This window comes from Convolutriloba macropyga, chromosome 11 (assembly GCF_964194025.1).
Source record: "Convolutriloba macropyga chromosome 11, txConMacr16.3, whole genome shotgun sequence".
In the NCBI taxonomy this organism is placed as follows: Eukaryota; Metazoa; Xenacoelomorpha; order Acoela; family Convolutidae; genus Convolutriloba; species Convolutriloba macropyga.
In genome coordinates this window covers 38,750,049-38,769,319 of record NC_134478.1, presented here as the reverse complement: position 1 = coordinate 38,769,319, position 19,271 = coordinate 38,750,049, and the positions used below count along the sequence as shown (strand labels likewise).

General features: G+C 36.0%; 1 protein-coding gene across 1 annotated transcript in view; it reads left to right on the top strand.

Moving 5' to 3' along the window:
• Positions 1-16,731, top strand: part of LOC142349845 (3-phosphoinositide-dependent protein kinase 1-like) — a 49,343-nt gene extending 32,612 nt beyond the window's left edge. Inside the window, exons 2-4 of the mRNA XM_075401658.1 lie at positions 171-479; positions 6,112-6,872; positions 15,814-16,731. Of these exons, the coding sequence (XP_075257773.1) occupies positions 217-479; positions 6,112-6,872; positions 15,814-16,562 (1,773 nt within the window). The 5' untranslated portion in view covers positions 171-216 and the 3' untranslated portion in view covers positions 16,563-16,731. The remainder of the gene's footprint in view (positions 1-170; positions 480-6,111; positions 6,873-15,813) is intronic.
• Positions 16,732-19,271: the final 2,540 nt, after the last annotated feature.

The following is a 19,271-nucleotide window of genomic DNA, read 5'->3' as shown; positions in this document are numbered from 1 at the left end:
TTGTTGAGGTTGAGGGCTGTAGGTTCTGGCCCTACTTAATTGGCTTAGATGTAGTGGGAAAGATTGCAATATGCTTAACAAGTGTGTGCGGGTAATTTTAAAACACAAATGGCGTATACTATGAAATATCGAACTGAGTCCTGGTGGAATTAATTTATAAACTATTTCAGGTTTTAATGATCTCTTTGGAAGAAATTTCTGGAGCTTGAAATCCTTATGAGTGTGTCAAACAGACACTTTCGTTCTCCGCCAACAGTCCAGACAGCGCCCCAGTCTGGCACCGTCAGTGCACCCGAGCCGGAGCTGTCTCCCATTCAAAACCCCCCGCATGCCTTCGCCAATCTCCCCAACCCGCCCGTGACACCAGAGGAGGCGCGTCCGGCTATGAATCTGATGAGCTTGTCCGGCTACCAGTATGGAAAAATTTTGGGCGAAGGTGCTTTTTCAACGGTGCTATTAGTTAGAGAACGCACTACAGGGTAAGAGTACTTCTCTAAAATCTTAACGAGATGGTATTTTGGCCGCTATTATCCAGCTTTCCCGTGTTATAATCCACGTTATCAGTATTTCGAGCGTGTGTGCGCCCTTGTGATATCACGATATTCAAATGATTGTTACAATCTACGGGCAAACTGAAAATAAGACCGAGTATCTCGTTTAATTGCTTTAACCATTGTTATAGCAAAGCTGTAAGCTGAGCGGAGCTATATTGCGTGCTCTTGTTTTTTGTTACGACTGGAAGAGGAGTATTGGTTTTCTTAAGGTTTTTTTACCGGAAGTACTATTTGTTCAAGCGGCGTTTTGACCTAATAGTGAAAGTGAGTAAAATTGCCGTGTGAACTAACTTCTGAGCGAGAGACGTTTTATTGTTCGTGCGCTGCGTTTAGTGAATGACTTTTTGACTTTGAAAAATTTTTGAGAGATTGGCGCATATAGATGGCAGTTTTTAGCCGTGTTTTTGTCCATTCGGCCCATTTTTTTATTGTAACTGGGTTTTTTGTAGAAGTAAATTTTAATCGATGCTGCATGAATATACAACAATCTTAAATTGATAGCACAATGTTTCGGACAGCTTAATAATGGGTTTCAACTGCAAAATTCTCAAAAGTTTTGGTAGCCTAACATGGCTAGACTTTTGCTGCGCGTGTGCTTTGATGATTAATAGCCGCGTCAGCTTTTCAGCCGGCTATTATAGCGCACCTATTTTTTTCACTTCGTCGAACTAAAAATTTAACGGGTTAAACCTATGAAGCCCAGTTTTAGATGCCCGTTTCTCGACCTTTGTTCTGTTAAGTCTTACTTACCATCTCTAATGCTTATTTGTTTTGATACTAGCCCGTGTATTCTCACTATAAAACATGAGTATGTGCAACTACCTAATAACAAAATGGTTTGCACTTTAAAATTGTTTTCCTACAAAGATCATTCTTTATTTTTTTTCTCTCAATCCCAATCGTAGTTATGGGAATCAACGGCGGCTATTTTCCGGCAATCTGCCGGGTTTATTTTCAATTGCATACAACAAATTAAATTTTATATATAGGTGTAATGTAATTTTTTAGTTCACTTTGTTTTATGGGCTATCTTCATTTTTTGACTGAATTCGTTTTTGTTTTTAGTGGTAACTTTAGTAGGAACCAGTTGATTTTAATGGTAATTCTTTCACAAAGACGACTCTTCAGGTGGTTTCCTGAATTCTGCGGCTATGTTTTTGTTTCGTCATGTGACGCTCTTTTTAGTTTTACCTTTTGTTCTGGAAAAATCTGTCGCTTCACGTTTTCAGTCACTTTTTCGCGCTCGATTTCTTGCTTTTTGCGTGAATTGCTCGCATTCAGAGTTTATGTCTTTTGCTAAAATACCTTGTTTGTAATATAAGAAATAAGGGACGTGTAGCCTAGTGGTATATGCAGCTGGTTCTTTCACCGGGGATTTGGGGTTCGAACCTCTGATCCGCCAAAAAGTTGTTGCACCCAAAATTGTTCTCAAATATACACCGCCTTTGAATAAAAGTTGGCCGCAACAACTTTTTTCCATATCTGTTTCTATCTGTATTTTACGGCACAAGTCTATTCTTTCGCAGCTATTCCGGCAATTTTCCGGCTATGTTTTAATGCTCTTCTTGACTCGAAGAAGCGTATTGGTGTTCTACATGTTTTTTTAGCTGAAGAAAGTTTGTATGTGACTTGGGCTTTGAGTTCTTTGTTTTCGAACATTGTACTGTAAGTGACATAGTTTCTAACCTCTTAGTGACTTAGTGTGGTAATTAGCCACTGCTGCTCAAATTCAACTGCAAGAAGGTTATAAATAGCCTCAAAGCGATAGCTGCAGCTATTATTGGCGTTCTCTTGTTTTTTGACAATTCAAAGAATTTGAATTGTATTGGGGTGCCGTCTATTTTTACGACTCGAATAGGAGTATTGGTGGAGCGTTTTTTAAAGTGTTTGATCGGTATTTTTGTTGAATTGTATTTGAAACAGGAAGTGAAATGCGTGAAAACAGTGTTTAGGTCAAATTCTTGAGCTGAGAGAATAGAGTGGTTTTTTTGTTCATGTCGATTATTTGAGTGAGAGAGAGAGCGAGAAAATTAGGTGTGAAAAAATCTTCACCGAGCGAGCGGAAATTTTTGAAAGCAGTGCTTATAGCTTTAACTCCAACTTTTTCAGTCAAAAGTGTTTTGCTCAATTCTTTTATTCGATAATAGTGCGTTTGAAAGCTTTTTTAACTATTTGAAGCGACGTTTACACTTCTGGTGTGGATTTTAGGCATTTTTATGATTTTGCCTTGTTTTAAGCTTTCAGCAATCTTTCTATTCTTCATATTTGAATAGCATTTGGGGTGTTTCGCGGTTTAAATTGAAAGTCGAGTAAATTGAGCAAATTTTTGTCTGTTATTGTCTGTTTTTTGAATTTTTGCTCATTTCTTCAATTTTGTGGTTCGCGCTGTCGTTTTCCTTGATAAATTCTTATGTAAAATGAAGTTTTTGGTGTTATTCACAATCTTGAGCTGTTTGTGATTTCGCCGTTTTATGAGCCTTCTAATCGGTTTTTGTACTCTATTTCATTTTTTTAGTGACTGCGTTAATTTTTGTGGCTGAAATTAGTTTTCCTTTGGGTTTTAATTGCCTTTTTTTGTTAATATCATTTGAAGGTTGTTTTCTTGCCTATTTCTTCAATTTTTTCTCCCTCTCGGAATAGTTTTGTTAGGTTCATTTGAGTAATTAGGTGCCTGGGTAGACCGTTTGTTACTAAGTGAAATCAATGAAAGGTTTGATAACACATTTTTTTATAAAATGATCATCTGAATTTTTCTAATTCTTGCTCCAATTTTCCCGAGAATTTTGGTGGCTCAATTAATCAACAGTAACTGTTTCGTAAAGTGGGTTGAGAACAAATTCTGAGACTCTGCTCTTTTTAGAGAATATTACTAAAACGTTTAACTGGTTTTTACTGTTTTTTTTATAGATTATTACTAAATTTATGAAATTATGTGTTATCAAACCTTTGATTTCACTTAGTAACAAAAAGTCTACCCAGGACCCTAATTACACCTAAGACCCTAAAAACCTTACTCAGGATACAAATGAACCTAACAAAAATATTCCGAAAGGTAGAAGTAACTGAAGAGTTAGGCAAGCAAACATCAGAAACCAAAAAATTTTGGAATTTGACCTTCAAATTTTTGGATTTTGTTCTTCAGTTCTTTTCTTTTCCTTTGTCTGTATATTTCTCCTTTTTCGATATGTATCGTTGGCTATATGTCCCTATCATATGTTGAACACAATAAAATGAACTCACGACCTATTATACACAATGCTTTCCGAGAAATTTTCCAAAAAAAAGCTTTTCAAAACAGTTTCAAGAAAATATTTGTATAATCTGTTTTTCCCTGATAATTTCCTTCGTTTGTTGTTTCAATTTCAATGATAGAAAGAATTTAGTAGTTTCATTGGTAGTAGTTGGCTACTACTACTTTTTAACTCGATTAGATTCCTGAGTCTTCTGGTTATGTTTTTTTTAAGATCAGTTCACACATTTTCATGATTGTTGTTAAATAGGAGGGATGATTTTGGTCACGCTGAAGCAGGAAGTCGAGAAAAAAACGAGTGTCTTTGCTACTTGAAATTTTTTGCTCTAGTTTTAAAGCAGAGTAAAAATGGTGTTTGAACAAAAATTAGTTTTTCGCTGTTGATTTTTCGCTCACATGCGGTATTTTGACATTGATTTTCTGTTTTTTTGTCAATTTTTTAATAGTTTTGGCAATGCATTCATAGTCTCTTCTAGGTCTAGTTTTGTTTAGTCGATAATTTTTTTTTTACTTACAGGGCGGGAGTTGTCCTGCTGTTATTTTATTTTGTGAAGATTTCAAGGTTTTTGTTACGATCACATGACGTCACAATCACTTCAAATCTGCTTTTATTCATTCGTTCATGCAATTTCATATGAGTTGCCTTTGTAAAGGCTTTTATCACTCTTAGAGGAGAGAATTTTTTATTCGCGTGATTGATTTTCACACGTGACTTATCTCACTCTCAATAATTACTTCCTCTCTTGGAAATTGACTTTTCTTAACTTTAATTTAAAGAGATAAGGTCAATTCAGTGCGTGTCTCGAATTCTAGGTTATATAGGAGCAGCTAATAGAAGCAGCAATAAGTTAAACAGATTCCTTATTAAAATATAACATATCAGCATTCAAAAAGAAGTTTCTTCTTTGGTCTGTTTCTGTAACTGTTTGAGACTGCAGAACTTCGAAGCTTTTGCAGCTATTTTCTGACAATCTACCAGCTATGTTTTTGAGACTTCTCTTCCCATTCTGCCCTCCGTCCTCCCTAATTAAACTACAAACAGAAAAGTTAAACAGAATCCTTATCAAATTATAACATATCAGCTTCAAAAAAAAAAGAAGTTTCTTCTTTGGGCTTTGTCTGTATCGTTTTGAAACTGCAGATCTTCGAAGCTTTTGCAGCTATTCTCTGACAATATACCAGCTATGTTTTTGAAAGTTTTCTTCCCATAACAGTCTGCCCTCTGTCCTCCCTAATCAAATTACAAACAGAAAAGTTAAACAGATTCCTTATCAAATTATAACATATCAGCTTCAAAAAAAAAAGAAGTTTCTTCTTTGGGCTTTGTCTGTATCGTTTTGAAACTGCAGATCTTCGAAGCTTTTGCAGCTATTCTCTGACAATATACCAGCTATGTTTTTGAAAGTTTTCTTCCCATAACAGTCTGCCCTCTGTCCTCCCTAATCAAATTACAAACAGAAAAGTTAAACAGATTCCTTATCAAATTATAACATATCAGCTTTAAAAAAAGAAGTTTCTTCTTTGGTCGTTGTCTGTATCGTTTTGAAACTGCAGATCTCCGAAGCTTTTGCAGCTATTTTCTGACAATATACCAGCTATGTTTTTGAAACTTTTCTTCCCATAACAGTCTTCCCTCCGTCCTCCCTAATCAAAATACAGTCACCCCGCTTACCTACCCCCCCCCCCCCCCACACGTACACACCCAGCTACCCCCGGACCCATCCACCTCCTCTTGTTCCCTAATACCCCCGTTCAACTACCTACCCCCTTTTTCTGTCTGAGTATTTGAATTTTCGTCCTCAAACGGGATAAACAGGTAAATCTCGGAGGGCCTTAAGTTCTCTTAGAACTTTATGGCTCACTAGTCTCTAACTATTTAACTCACCGAAACGCCCTCAGCTGAGCTAATGCTATCGCCCTGAAGCTGCCGCTAGCTACTGATGAAGCCAAGTGCTCGCCAATTTTCGCCCGGCTTTAGTCGGTTTTTTATCCTTTCCATCTGTAAACTCAAACCTCATAAAAAATCTTTTAGGTAACATTTGGATGATGGATAAATGCGTTCTTTCTCTAATAAACTGGCTGGGAAACATCAAAATCTCTGCCCTCTCGGTTTTCTCAATTTTAATTGGTGTATAGTCCCACTACATGTGGGTTGTATGATTTTTGCTTTCTCTATTCTACTACTACACACAAATTGACTAAATCAACTTAATATGCGACAATAGGAACAAGATTGGCCACGATTAACATAATTTTGTTGGAGTTGAAGAACTCAAAATGGAAACGCATTCTATCCTTTTATTTCAGGCAATGTTTTGCCATGAAGATGTGCAACAGGGCAGAGGCCATGAAGAAGAAAATCGTTGACCGTCTCAGGCGTGAAAAGAACATCCTGAGCAAATTACGTCATCCTTTAATACCCGAACTAATTGCCTGCTTCATCACGGGGGAGGATGTCGTGTTCGTCCTCTCACTTGCAATCAGGGGTGACATGGCACCTTTTCTTCGACGTTTGGGATCATTCGACATGAACTGTACAAAGTTCTACATTGCAGAAGTTGTTCTCGCATTACAGTACTTGCATAGTCAATCTATTTTACACCGAGATCTGAAGCCAGTTAATATTTTGCTCAAACATGACTATCATATTTTATTAACTGACTTCGGGACGGCGAAAGATCTGAACGAGGGCAGGGATGATCAGCGGAATACGGTCGAACATGACGAGAACGAATCGGGTGAAAGAGGTCGGAAGTCGTCATTTGTCGGATCGCCACAATTCGTATCACCCGAGGTATTGCAGAACAAGCCTGTCACAGAAGCCTGTGACTACTTTGCCCTGGGTTCTATAATATTCCAGTTCCTAGCTGGGGAAGCTCCTTTTTCGGACGAGACCGAGTATTTGATGTTTTATAAAGTGCTAAACTTGGACTACTCGTTCCCCGAGGCGTTTCCACCGGTGGCCAAGGATCTGGTCGAGAAGTTTTTAGTGCTGGATCCGGAGCTTAGGCTGGGTCATCCGAGGATGGGTGGCTGTGAGGCAGTTAAACAACATATGTTCTTTAATGGTTAGTTTTTCGTTCTTCTTGCCGATATCCTTCCTAGTATCAGTGAAAAGATTGAAAAAGAGCAACCAAGTGTAAATTGTGCATGGATAAGTTTGAAAAGCTCTGCTTGTTCAACGTTACCTTGGTTAGAGAGATGAAGCCGGGAGGAACCAAACAGAACAAGTTGGAGGAGATTTCCAAGTTCCCGAACCGAAAAATGAACAAGAATTATATTTGAGAGGCTTTTTAATAGCCGCAAAGCTATAATTGTTCCGAGCTGTAACTTCAGTGAAGGGAGGAACTATATACTCAAATGGGTTTTTTTTGTTCAGTCAAATTTGGCCGATAGATATAATCATCGTAGAGAGTTGTGAGTGGTATCATTAGAAAGCACGTCCAGCGTAGCATGTGGAATTAAAAAGTTTTTTAATAGCCACAAAGTCATAGCTGGGCTATTATTGGCCGCCTCTTGGTTTTTTTATTTCGTCGTCGCGATTTTTGTAACGACCATATGACGTCACAACCACTTCAAATCCGCTTTTTGTTCATTCGTTCATGCTATTTAAGTTGAAGCGCGTGCGTGACGTCATTTTTCACTCTTAGTGGAGCGAGTTTTTTTGTTCATTTGCGTGATTAAATTTTTGGTCATACTTGTTCTACCTCACTCACAAAAATGACTTCCTCACTTTGAAATTGACTTTTATTTACTTTAATTCAAAGAGATAAGGTCAAATGGGTGTGTGCCAATCTAAATGAAGGTTATTAGAGAGCAGCTAATAGAGGCAGCAAAAACTTAGATTTTTAATCAAAATATAACGTATCAGCCTTCAATGAAAAGACGAATTTTTTGTCTGTCTTTTTTACTGTTTTTTAAGACTGCTGATCTACGAAGCTTTTGTAGCTTTTTTCTGGCAATCTGCCAGCTATGTTTTGATTTTCGTTTTTTACAGGAGGTTATCAAGATTTTAAGTTTTTTGATTAAGAGAGTGTTATTGGTGTAATACTCGAAAATACAGGAGGAATGCTGAATTGTTCGATCCAAGTTTTTTGGCTATAGTTTTCAAAATTGAGACCCTTTTCGTCAAAATGGGACAAAATATGCATTTTTAGCCCCTTTTCTTTTGAGCTTGCTGGACGTAGACACCTAAAACTGCGTACATATCTTTCGTATGCTCTAAAAGACCTAATTGTACTCGCGCTGGCTTTAAGAGCTTCTGGATTTATAATTTTGCCAATTTCTGTAATATTCATCAATTGTTTTTGAAAATATGAACTCGATAATTATACAAAATGCAATATTTATTTTTGATATACTGAAAAATTTTGTTTAAAAACTGATGTATTTGGCAACCTTTTGAACAATTAATTGTTTTCTTAGACGTGCAGCAATATCAGGGATTGATCTCAACATGGATGCTTACAGTAAAAGTGTTAATGTTTTATTCGAGCGGGGCCTTTTTGTTCAAAATATTTCGGCATTTGTAGGTGTAGGCTTTTTGTTTTTATTTGTTATACTCTTTGTAGGCCAATGACCTAGTCTCCCCATTCAAAGATCCAATGGGCTTCTTTAAGAGCTATAAGTGAGCCTAGATAATGCTTTCAGTTGTTATCTAATGTCTTCTATGGCTTGGAATAAAGTATAGGTGAACCTTTGAAGATTGCCCTTATTTCATCTTAGTTCTCTAAACTTCTGGCGTAGTATCAGTCAGGACAGGTCACAAAACATTTCTGTTGGGTTTCAAATTAATGTTAGGAGCCGTTTTGTTTTTAACTAATGGTTTCATGGTTTTGATAATACGAGTTTTTTTAAAAAAAAAGTTATAATTGCTTATTTTATAGGTTTGTTTTGTTTCTTTGCCGAATTGTCACTTTGTTGACAGGTACAATTGAAAGATTGCAGTGTTGTAAGAATGCTCGTTGTTGAAAAGGGGCTACTGAATAGGTTGATAAGTTTCGTGGAATAGTGTTTTTATAGGCTGAGACAGTTCTCTCGCAAATTTTTGTTGATTTTGCCTGTTTCTTTCTTTTTGACATATACCTGATAATGATAGGTCTCAATTGCTTCCCGAAGAAGTGTAATTGAACTTAGCTACCGATTTCAGTTTTTAGCTAATTGTTTTAATGACTTTCTAATAAACTGTCCTCTTTTTACTCATTTTTGCCATCGTGTGACAACCTTATTAACAAGAAGTCTTGCCTACTTTTATTGATTCAAACATTAATGTCTCTGTTGTTTATATGTTGTGACTAAGGGCTTCCTTTACTTTTATCAGAAATTTCGATTCGGTTAATTTTTAGGGTTTTTTAGGGTCATTTCTAGGTGGTATTTTTTATAAAGCAGATCCTCTGATATTCAGATGAGAAGCAATGGATGATTAACTGTTCTTGCAGATAACATCCTTCAGCTTATCATATTGCCTTCAACACTGATGTCGTAAAATTGTTTCTGAAGTTTTTGCTTCTTCCTGTATTTGTTGTTTATCTTGCGATTTATTCTCATTATTAACAGGTGCAATTGGCTTCCTGAGGTGTTACACCCCTTTATTGATTTTTTATTTCTGTTATGACTTTTATAAATTTTTGTTTTCAAAAACATATTAGAGTTTTCAGCTTTGCTTTTTGAAATATTTTTTATTAGATTTGTAGCTTAATTTTTGTAAAGATAGATCACAATCCGTTTCCAGTTAGCTATACTTTAATCTTTATAACGGAAATAGTTTCAATCATTTGTTTCCCGGCTTTTTCACTACGAGATTTCATTTTCAAAATATTTGATTTTTACGTATTTTTACATTTTATAGAATTGTTGTTTTCTTTTTAGATTAAAACATTGTTGACAGGTTCCTTTGGTTTCGAAAAATTGCGCAATTGAACATTTCTATTTTTCAGTGACAAATTTATTCTTTTAACGGCTTCACTCTTTTTCGCGCACAGTTTGATTTTTTTCAGTTTTGCGGTCTTTGTCCCTCTTTTTGTGGCTGTGATCTTGTGAGGTAAACTGGATAATGATAGTTCTCAATTGCTTCCTAAGGAGATATAAATGAACATTTTAGTGATTTCAGTTAGTTTTTAATGATTTTAATCAGTGAAATTAATTGTTTTCCAAAAAAGAAACGTGTTTTTGATCTTCGCCCCGTTTTTGCTCTTTTTGTCGACCTGTTACCCAGCCGCATTGAGGGCAGGTCCCATATCTTTTCCAATAGAATATAGGATGATTTGTTATGTTTAGGCTTTATCTGATGTGATTTTAGTTTTTTTGTAATAGACAGCAAGTTTTGATCCTAATTAATGTTTATTTGATTTTTATGATTGTTTTTTCTAGTTGTCCTCTCAGCAAGTTTCATCGGTCCTCTAAAGTGGCATTATTTTGTTCTATTAGTGGTTGTCGAACGGTTTGTATATTTTTGAAAGTTTTCTACCTCTACTCATTTGGTAGCCAATTTAGTCAAGAATGTGGATGAGCTGGGTCGGAACATTATGTGAGAACGCACATTACCGAGCCTCCTTGTTAGTCTTTCATCTTGGTCTTCATCTTGGTTTTTAAATCGTACATGTCACCGGATGTAAAAGTAATTGATGCACGTGAAAACAAGTATTTAATTCAGTCAGCTCAAAATGGGAGAAAAGGTGTTTTGTGTAGACATTAATCTGAGAAATGCTGAGTGAGAAACATTTTTTGTGCCTGTGTGGCATCTGCGCAGCAAATTGTCCGCTTGGGAGAAGTCTTGATTTTCAAGTATTTGTAATGTTATTAACTGTGCGTACGAACCCAAAGTGTGGAAGCAGTTATATCGTATTAGTTAAAAACTTATACTGGTTTTTAGAGATCACGGTTAAGACCCCCACCTGTCGGAGCTTTCTGCACCCATAGAAGTTCTCTGATTTATGTAAAGATGTTTACCACGCCTGTCGTTAGATCGAGAGCAATTCGCCCGCAATTAGTCGTTTTTTTATTTTTTTGGTCAACATTTTTTCAAGGCCATATGATGTCACGCTCACTTCAAATCACCATTTTTTCATTCATGTCTTCTTTCGACTGAATTTCATTTTTCATAATTATTGGGGCGATTCTTTCGTTCATTTGCGAGAAAAGTTTTTAGTCACATGTTACTTATCGCGCTTTCAAATTGATTTTTCCTCAAAACTTAATTTTCGATCATTTCATTTAGGAAGAGTTGTGGTCAATTGAAGGCATCTAAATAATATCTTGAATATTTTGATGAATTGATTGAATTGAGGCAGATCACTCTGTTATTATTTATTTTTGAAGTTTTCTGTATTTTTTTCGTCTTGTTAATTGCTCTCAAACGAAGTTTGTAGCAATTATATTAGTCCTGTCGGTCTTTTTTTCTATGCGATTTTTCGCTTGACCGATTTTTCGTCTGACGCTTTTGACTTTTCGTCCTCAAAAACAGGTAGCGCTCAGTGGACATTAAGTTCTCTTAGAGCCTTTTAGCTCTGTTTCAGCTCAAACTGTTTTGGAGACTTATACTTATGGTGTGAAAGGCGGCTCTTAGAGGTTGAAGACCCCTGCACTGTTGACCCCCGCGCTGTTACCCCCCACCCAACTGTTGCCTACCCCCCCCCCCCCCCCCTTCCTCCCACCCCATCAACCCTCGGTGCTACTGACGAACAACCGTTCGCTAAAAACACTCAAATTTATACTATTTTGCACAATTTTTTTCAAGATTTTTGACATTTTTGATTTTTGTTAGCCGTAGGTGCCAAGGAACCTCCTCTAGGTTTTAATAATAGGTTACTGCATATTGTCTAGTAGTAATGAAATGGTTTCAACATTTGAACATCACGAATTTTAGCATTTTTTTTTGACAAAACGTGCATTTTTTTCAACTTTTTTTGAAATTTATTTTCCTTATTCAGGTCTTTCCAGACTCATGGGCCTGAAAACTTCCTAAGGGGTTTGATAAGTTACTGCCAATTTTTTTTGGCCATGGAATAGTTTTTCAACTTTTGAATGTCACAAATTTTTTTAGATTTTAGATTTCGTTTTTAGATTTTTTCAGCCTCAAATGCCAAGGAACCTCCCTCAGGGTTCAAAAATAGGATTCTGTATAATTTTAGATGTAATGGAATGTCGTGCAAGATTTTAACATCACGAATTTAAGCTTTTTTGACAATTTTTGCCATTTTTCATTTTTTATCAATTATAGTCATTATTCAGGTTTTTTGAACTTCAAGAATCAAAAAAACTCCGTTAGGGTTTGATATTAAGTTACTGAAAATTGTTGTTGGTCATAGAATAATTTTCAACTTTTTTATGTCACAAGTTTTAGCATTTTTTATAAATAAAGCTTGCAATTTTTTAAGTTTTTTTGAAATTTGTTGTCATTTTTTGGGTTTCTCTATCCTCAAGAGCCACAGAAACTCCTCTAGGGTTTAATAATATGTTGCTGCATAGCTTATAGATGTAATGAAATGTTTTTCAAGATTTTAATATCACGAATTTAGGCAATTTTTAAAGTATATGCAATTTTTTTCATGTTTTTTCGACGCTAGGGGCCCTGGGACCTTCTCCAAGATTTGATAATAAGCTGCTGCATAGTTTATAGAGTTAATGGAATGGTAATCAATATTATTTAACTTTGGATAAAGTTTAAATAAAGTTTAAATATTTTTAGATTTTCGGAAAATTTTCAGGTTCCAAGTGTATGGATCTTTATGAAACAGTGAAACTTTTTCCGACTTGAAATAGGGATACTGGATAGTCTCTTGAGACAATGAAATGGTTTCTAAGATATTAATATCTTGAATTTAGCAATATTTTAATAAAACTTGCAATTGTTCTCGAAGTTCAATTTTGTCCTTTTCTGATTTTAACGACCAATTCTGGCCAATGAAACTTTTGTAAGTAGTTGAGATGGGTAACTTGACAGAACTCTCGAGCCAAAAAAAGTGGTTTCGAAAAAAAGTTTGTTTTACTGCTAATTGGAAAACTTTTGTTTATAATTTTGCCTTTTTCAATTTTTTCTATTGACTTTTTTAACTAACAAGGCTTGAAAACTAGAAGTTGCAGAGTCGAATCCCATCATGGAAAATATCCCTATCTCTCTTTCTCTCCCTGTCGGTTTGGGTTTTTCCCTTCTGTTTCTCGTTCACGTTTTATCCCTGACTATCTCTCTCTTTCTCTCCCTGTCGGTTTGGGTTTTTCCCTTCTCTTTCTCGTTCACGTTTTATCTCTGACTATCTCTCTCGCTCTCTCTCTCTCTCTCTCTTTCTCTCTCTCTCTCTCTCTCTCTCTCTCTCTCTCTCTGTGTGTGTGTGTTGATGCCGGACTTCAGCTACTGTTGACGTAATGTCATCATCTCTCAAAAGCAATTTGTAGCAAGTATTTTAATCCTGTTTGTCACTTTTATGCAATTTTTTGCGTGGCCGATTTTTTGTCTGACCCATTTAACTTTTGTCTTCAGAAACGGGATAAAGAGGTAGCGCCCAGTTTGCATAAAGTTCTCTTGGAGCCGTTCAGCTCACTAGTCTTCAAGTCTGCGATTAACAGAAACTGTTTTTGAAACTTATACTTATGGTGTGAAGGGGGGTTCTTATAAATTGATCCCACATCCGCCCCCATATCAGTCTACCCAAGCCACTTTTGCGCCCCCGCTGTGCTCACGTTACGCCCCTTCAATTAATCTAAAGCTAGCCTCACTAAACCGTTGCTAGCTACTGACTAAGTCAACCGCTTGCCGTTTTTTTGAGAGGAATTCGCGCGACGTTGGTCGGTTATGTTTTTGTTTATACAACTGTTGATCTAGATCTCTGTGTTTTAAAAGGAGTTTACCCGATCAAATTGTATTAGTCTTCTGAGTTTTGATGTTAGTGTTTTTGTGTGTTTTTTTCACTGATTGACCAAAAACGGTGTCACTGATTTTCTTGTTAAAATTTTGTAACTTCGGATTTTTATTGAGAATCATATTAGATTTTGCATTTTGCTCTTTGTTTTGATTTCAAATTAATCAAAGAGCAGTCTTGAAGAGTACCAATGAAGAGTAAAGGAGTGGTTGGTTTCTTGTGTGAAGCTCCAATCTGACTGTCCATTATTAGGGATGACACTTTAAATTGACCTGTCTCTGCTATCATTGACCGCGCGAAAACTTGGTGTTTTGAGAATTTTTTGTTCTGGCGTGGTAACTTAAGTTCAAAAAATTTGGCATCAGACATGATGTTTTTTTCTGTTTTTTTTATTAATAGCCGCCCTCATCTTCTCAGCCGGCTATTATGGTGCTCCTATTTTTTTACAATTCAAAGAATTTGAATTGTATTGGGGCGCTGTCTTTTTTTTTAAGATCTGTTCACACATTTTCATGATTTTTGAAGTCAAATTGGAGTAGTGAATTTGGTCACGCCGAAACAGGAAATGGAGCGAAAAAGCGAGTGGTTTTGCGGCGTGAGTTTTTTTCGCTCTAATTTTAAAGTAGAGTGAGAAAATGATGTTTGAACAAAAATTCGGTTTCTCGGTAGTGGTTTTTTGTTCACATGCGGCAATTTCACTCTGATTTTTACTGTTTTTTCGATTTTTTGGATCGAATTTTTTCTAAATGGTTTTCCCAATCCATTCAAAGCTCATTCTAGGCCTAGTTTTTTGTGTGAATTAAATTTCATTTCTCGTTAGTGGTTTTTTTTGTTCACATGCGGCATTTTCACATTGATTTTCTGTTTTTTTTTCTTATTTTTTTATCAGAATTTTTTAAAAATGGTTTTCTCAATTCACTCTTAGTCCATTCTAGGTCTGGTTTTTCTGTTTAGTCAATGAAAATTCTTTGAATTGTACGTCAGGACTTGTCCTGCTATGTTTTTTTACTTCGTCGAATAAAAATATGTTTCGCTTTACCTCATTTTGCCGCTTTTTCAACATTTTGCGTGATATCTTTTTGACTTCTCTAGGCTAGTTTCTCTCTTCTCTCATTCTGCTAAAAGTGATTTTAAACATCAGTTGCTCAGCAAAGCAATTCAAAATGAACAGAGTCAGTACAAAAAATTGAAGTCAGAAGTAGAAACGGGATAAACCCATAAAGCCCAATTTTAGATGCCCGCTATTTGAACGTCGTTCCTATACGTCTTAGTTGACATCTCTAATGCTTATTGGTATTGATAGTAGCCCCTCTCTAAGAAACAGAAGTACGTTTTGTTCAACTACGAAATACCATCAAAATAAATCGGACTTAAAAAATGTTTTTGTACAAAAATCTTTTTTTTTCAATATCTTCTATTCTTTCGATCCCAATCATGCTTATTGGAATCAACGGCGGCTATTTTCCGGCAATCTGCCGGGTATGTTTAAATTGCTTGATTAAAGAGTTTTCTAAAGTAAATGAGTAGTTACGTGAAACCTCTGTCAAGTTTGTAATTCAGGAGTCTTCTGGCTGTGTTTGGTAATTTGTAGTCGTCAATTTGTTTTACGTTCATCTGTTTTAACGCGGGAAGAGATCAATAAGCAATTTTTGCGTTGACTTCAGCGTGGGTGACGTTTTTTACTGTGTTTGAATGGTTTTCAGCTCAATCGTGCCATAATTTTTGAGAATAAAAGACTTACCTCAGTAACAATCTTTCCTCTGCAGTCACTTTTCTATCTACATTGAGAATGAAAACTCATTGAAATTGATTAGAGAGCAACTGTACAAGACAATTATCAGGCTATATTCCTTGAAAGACATGAGTCTTTGAATTTGACCTGAAAATGTTGTCCGCCACTCTATGCTACCTATGTTCAGTCGCAAAGTTAGGTAGAATTCTTGTTAGTCTCTCGGCTTGAAACTTATTTTGTGTGGGCTAAGAATTTTAATATCATCGAATCTGTGTGGATGAGATATTTAGCTGAATCTACCAATAAATTGCTGCGAATTCTGATGAAGCTGGTTTGAGACATCCTTCGTTTTGCAATTGCGATAAGTGTGACTTCCAAAAATTTCTCTCAACTGACGGAATTTGTATGTTTTTTTTTGTACAGAAATTGATTTCGACTCTCTATTAACTCAACGACCTCCAATTCTGCGTCCGTTTCTACCCGCTGTCAGTGCAAGTGAAGAGGAACTATACTCTGACAGCAACCTGAACCAAATCAGCGAAAGCCAGGAAGAAGTTGACGAGCAAGGAAGCCACTGGCACGACAGACCGATCGATGTCTTCAAAGGTTTCGACGATTCCATGGAAGACTCTTTCGCTCATTCGTCGACACCAACCTCAAATCGAAATTATAACAATACAAGTTCAGCGGAAATTGCAAACCCGGTTCCAGTTAGTATTGATAGTGGTCAGTTGGCCTCGGCGAACCTCAGGCTGCAACAACAGGGTGTGGGCAATATTTCAGTGGAACAGTATCGCGCAATGCTGAAGAGCCAAAAAGAGGGAACTCCTTGGGACGTATTTGCAAAAGACAGGCTAATCATCAAAATGGGTCTGCTTGATAAACGTGTGGGATATTTCTCCCGGAGGAGAATGTTTCTATTCCTACAGGGACCTATATTCCTCTACATTGACCCTAGAAACAAAGAACATAAGGGTGAAATTAAGTGGTGTGACAGTTTGACCCCTGAACTGAAGAATGACAAGATATTTTTCATCCACGTGCCTGGTAGGGTTTATTACTTGATATGTCCGGACTCGAATGCCAAAGAATGGGTGGATACAATTAACAGAGTTAAGCAAGAAATCAACAATGCTACTGAACAATTGAAAACAACTCTTTCGAACAGATGAAATGAAGTGATGATCGGGGCTGAAAAGCCAGAATGTAAATTAAGTTCAATCTCGTTAATTCAATTTTCCATTTTGTACTGCAATTGCAAAGAGATTTCTTTTATGTCAAATGAGGAATTGACCATCTAATGTCCCACACAATTAATTTAGCTTTTTCTGGTCTTTTTAATTGCTGTAGAAATTATAGCTGAGAGTAACATTTTTTCGAATTGTTCACTTGTTCAGCATATAATTAGCTCTCCTTCAGAATTTTAAGCTGCGGCTCGTAATTGGTGACAGTAGAGAACTAGTAGTAAAATCAAAAGTGTGTTGGAATCGGTTTCATACCAAAATAATTCAATTTTGTAAGTATAATAAGCTTCAATAGCATAATTGGAAGCCCACTAAGGAAGGTAGAGCCCTCTTGCTGCTTGAAAACCACCTCTGTGCCTGTTGTTTGAGAAGTGGTTAGTTGCTCAAATTTTTATAATGCAGTAGCTCAGGTGGGAATTCTTCTCAGGCAATCGCTCAGCTAGTTCAGACCTTCCATTTAAACTGATTATCACAGGGTAAACATCGTCTTCATTAGCTCCCAAGCGGATTGAAAAATGCATCTTTACAAAATACATTTAATAATAGCAGCAAATGACAAAGCAACCCACACAGAAAATTTTTTTGCAATACTAAGAAACTAAAAATTTGGTGTGGCGGATGATATTAAACTCGATAGATAGGCTTTATAGCTGTCGGGGAACTGGAGCATCGTTTCATTAGAAAACTCATACAACATACTATGTTGTATCCGCCTTAGTAAAATTGGCTCGAAAATTAGTTACATAAAATGAACGAAATTAGATGACATCCTTTGTATCTTACTTTTCGCAAAAGGGGTTCCGCCAATTTTGCGAAATAAAAGAACATTCGGTGCGAAAAGTAGGTAACAAATCTTGTAGTACGTTTCCACTCAATTTAGGTATCTATTATTCGCGAGCATTTTGAGCATGCAATAAGCACTTTTATAAAGATTTAATTGAAGCTTTAAAGTGCTTTAAATACATGCAACCACAAAAACTGATTTTTTTCCGAAAAATCCCTTGCACATCAAAGGCTTTGTATATCAATGTGGGACTGGCCAATTTTAATAAGTAGTAATAAATAGTACTAATAAAGTAGTAATAAGTAGTAATAAAGTACTATAAGTAGTAATAAAGTACTACTAGTAGTAATATGTAAGCCTTAATTAAATAAGTAGTAATTAAGTTAGGCTTAATTGTGGATTATATGCGAAATCGAGCTACATTGTGTGCGAAAAATTGATACGTAAATTGAGTGGATGCGTGATACAACTCGCGCGAATAATAGGTTATTAAGTTTGTACTTGTATTCCGCGGCTAAAATTAGGACACTAGTAATAAGTGTGAAATGATAAACTGAACTAGCATGAAACAAACTAGGTACAACATCAAAATACATTATTTCTTTTTTACAAGCGTTCTCAAAGTCAAAATGTGCTCAGCGGAAAATATGCAACTCAAAGAAATTGTCCTTCGAGTCTTGATAAAAACATGTTGAAAAGGAAACAAACACGCTTGATATGCGGACAACAGTTGAGATCTCATTTAAAATCTCAGAAAAAAAAACAGATCTAGTCATTGTAATCGATATTCATATCTTGAAGCACTCAATCTACAAGGAAGATTTGAAACACTCAAACAAAAGAAGAGCATTGAAAACGGGTAGTAGTTTGGGCAACATCAGAAATTAAATTTTACACAATGGATTTTTGAAAATTAGGGTGGCCATAGTCCGCAAAATCATGTTTCGCTGCTACTTTCATGGAAGAAAAACCCAGAAGAAAAGGAAAAATGTCTCGGTTTACTAATTGCATGAATTACAAGAGTCTCCAAAAAGTAACCAATGCGGTAATGTTAAGAATTCTAAAAAAACTATGATATTCACAAAAACTCAACAGCTTTCATTTCACAGCATCTAGTGATTTATCGAAACAATCAAAATTACGAGGCAAAATGGAAAAATTATGAATGTCATTAGTTCATGGTTTGAAGGGTGGTTCTTAGAGTTTGACCCCCACGCCTTCCAGCTCGCACACCCCTTCATTTAAGCTAGAGCTAGCTTCCCGAAACCGTAGATATTACTGACGAAACCAACCGCGCGTCAGTCGTTTGAAAGCAATTCAAACGACTGGCGAGCGCTAGTCTTTTTTTGTTAAATTTTGATGCTTCATCTACTTTGTAGACTAATATAGAGCTCAATAAAGCGGAACGGGTTGCCTCAGTTGTTACGGCCTCAGAAATATTTTCCGTTTTGTATAAACACAACTTTTAAATAAAACGAGTGCAAGTCTAATTGTTTTAGAGCTTAAAGAGAACCTTAATTATCGTGAGGCTGCCACTACTTTTGAAAACTCAATTATTATCAATTGAAATCTGAAAGCATCATTAATTTCCTCCGACTTTTCCTAATATCTGATAGAAAAGCTAATTTTTTAAAGCAAAATTGAAATTCAATCCTCGGAGTTTGCAGAACTTTTGCATAAAAATTTTTGGGGGAAAATGTTTTTGAAAAATATGGTTGAGCATGAATTTTGATTATAGAAGAATTAATCTTAATATGCCCTTAATTTCTTATTATGTTCCTTTCATTGCATTTCTTCCAATTTCCTTATTAATCGGAGTAAAGTTGTTTGCCTAATATAAATTAAGTATTTTG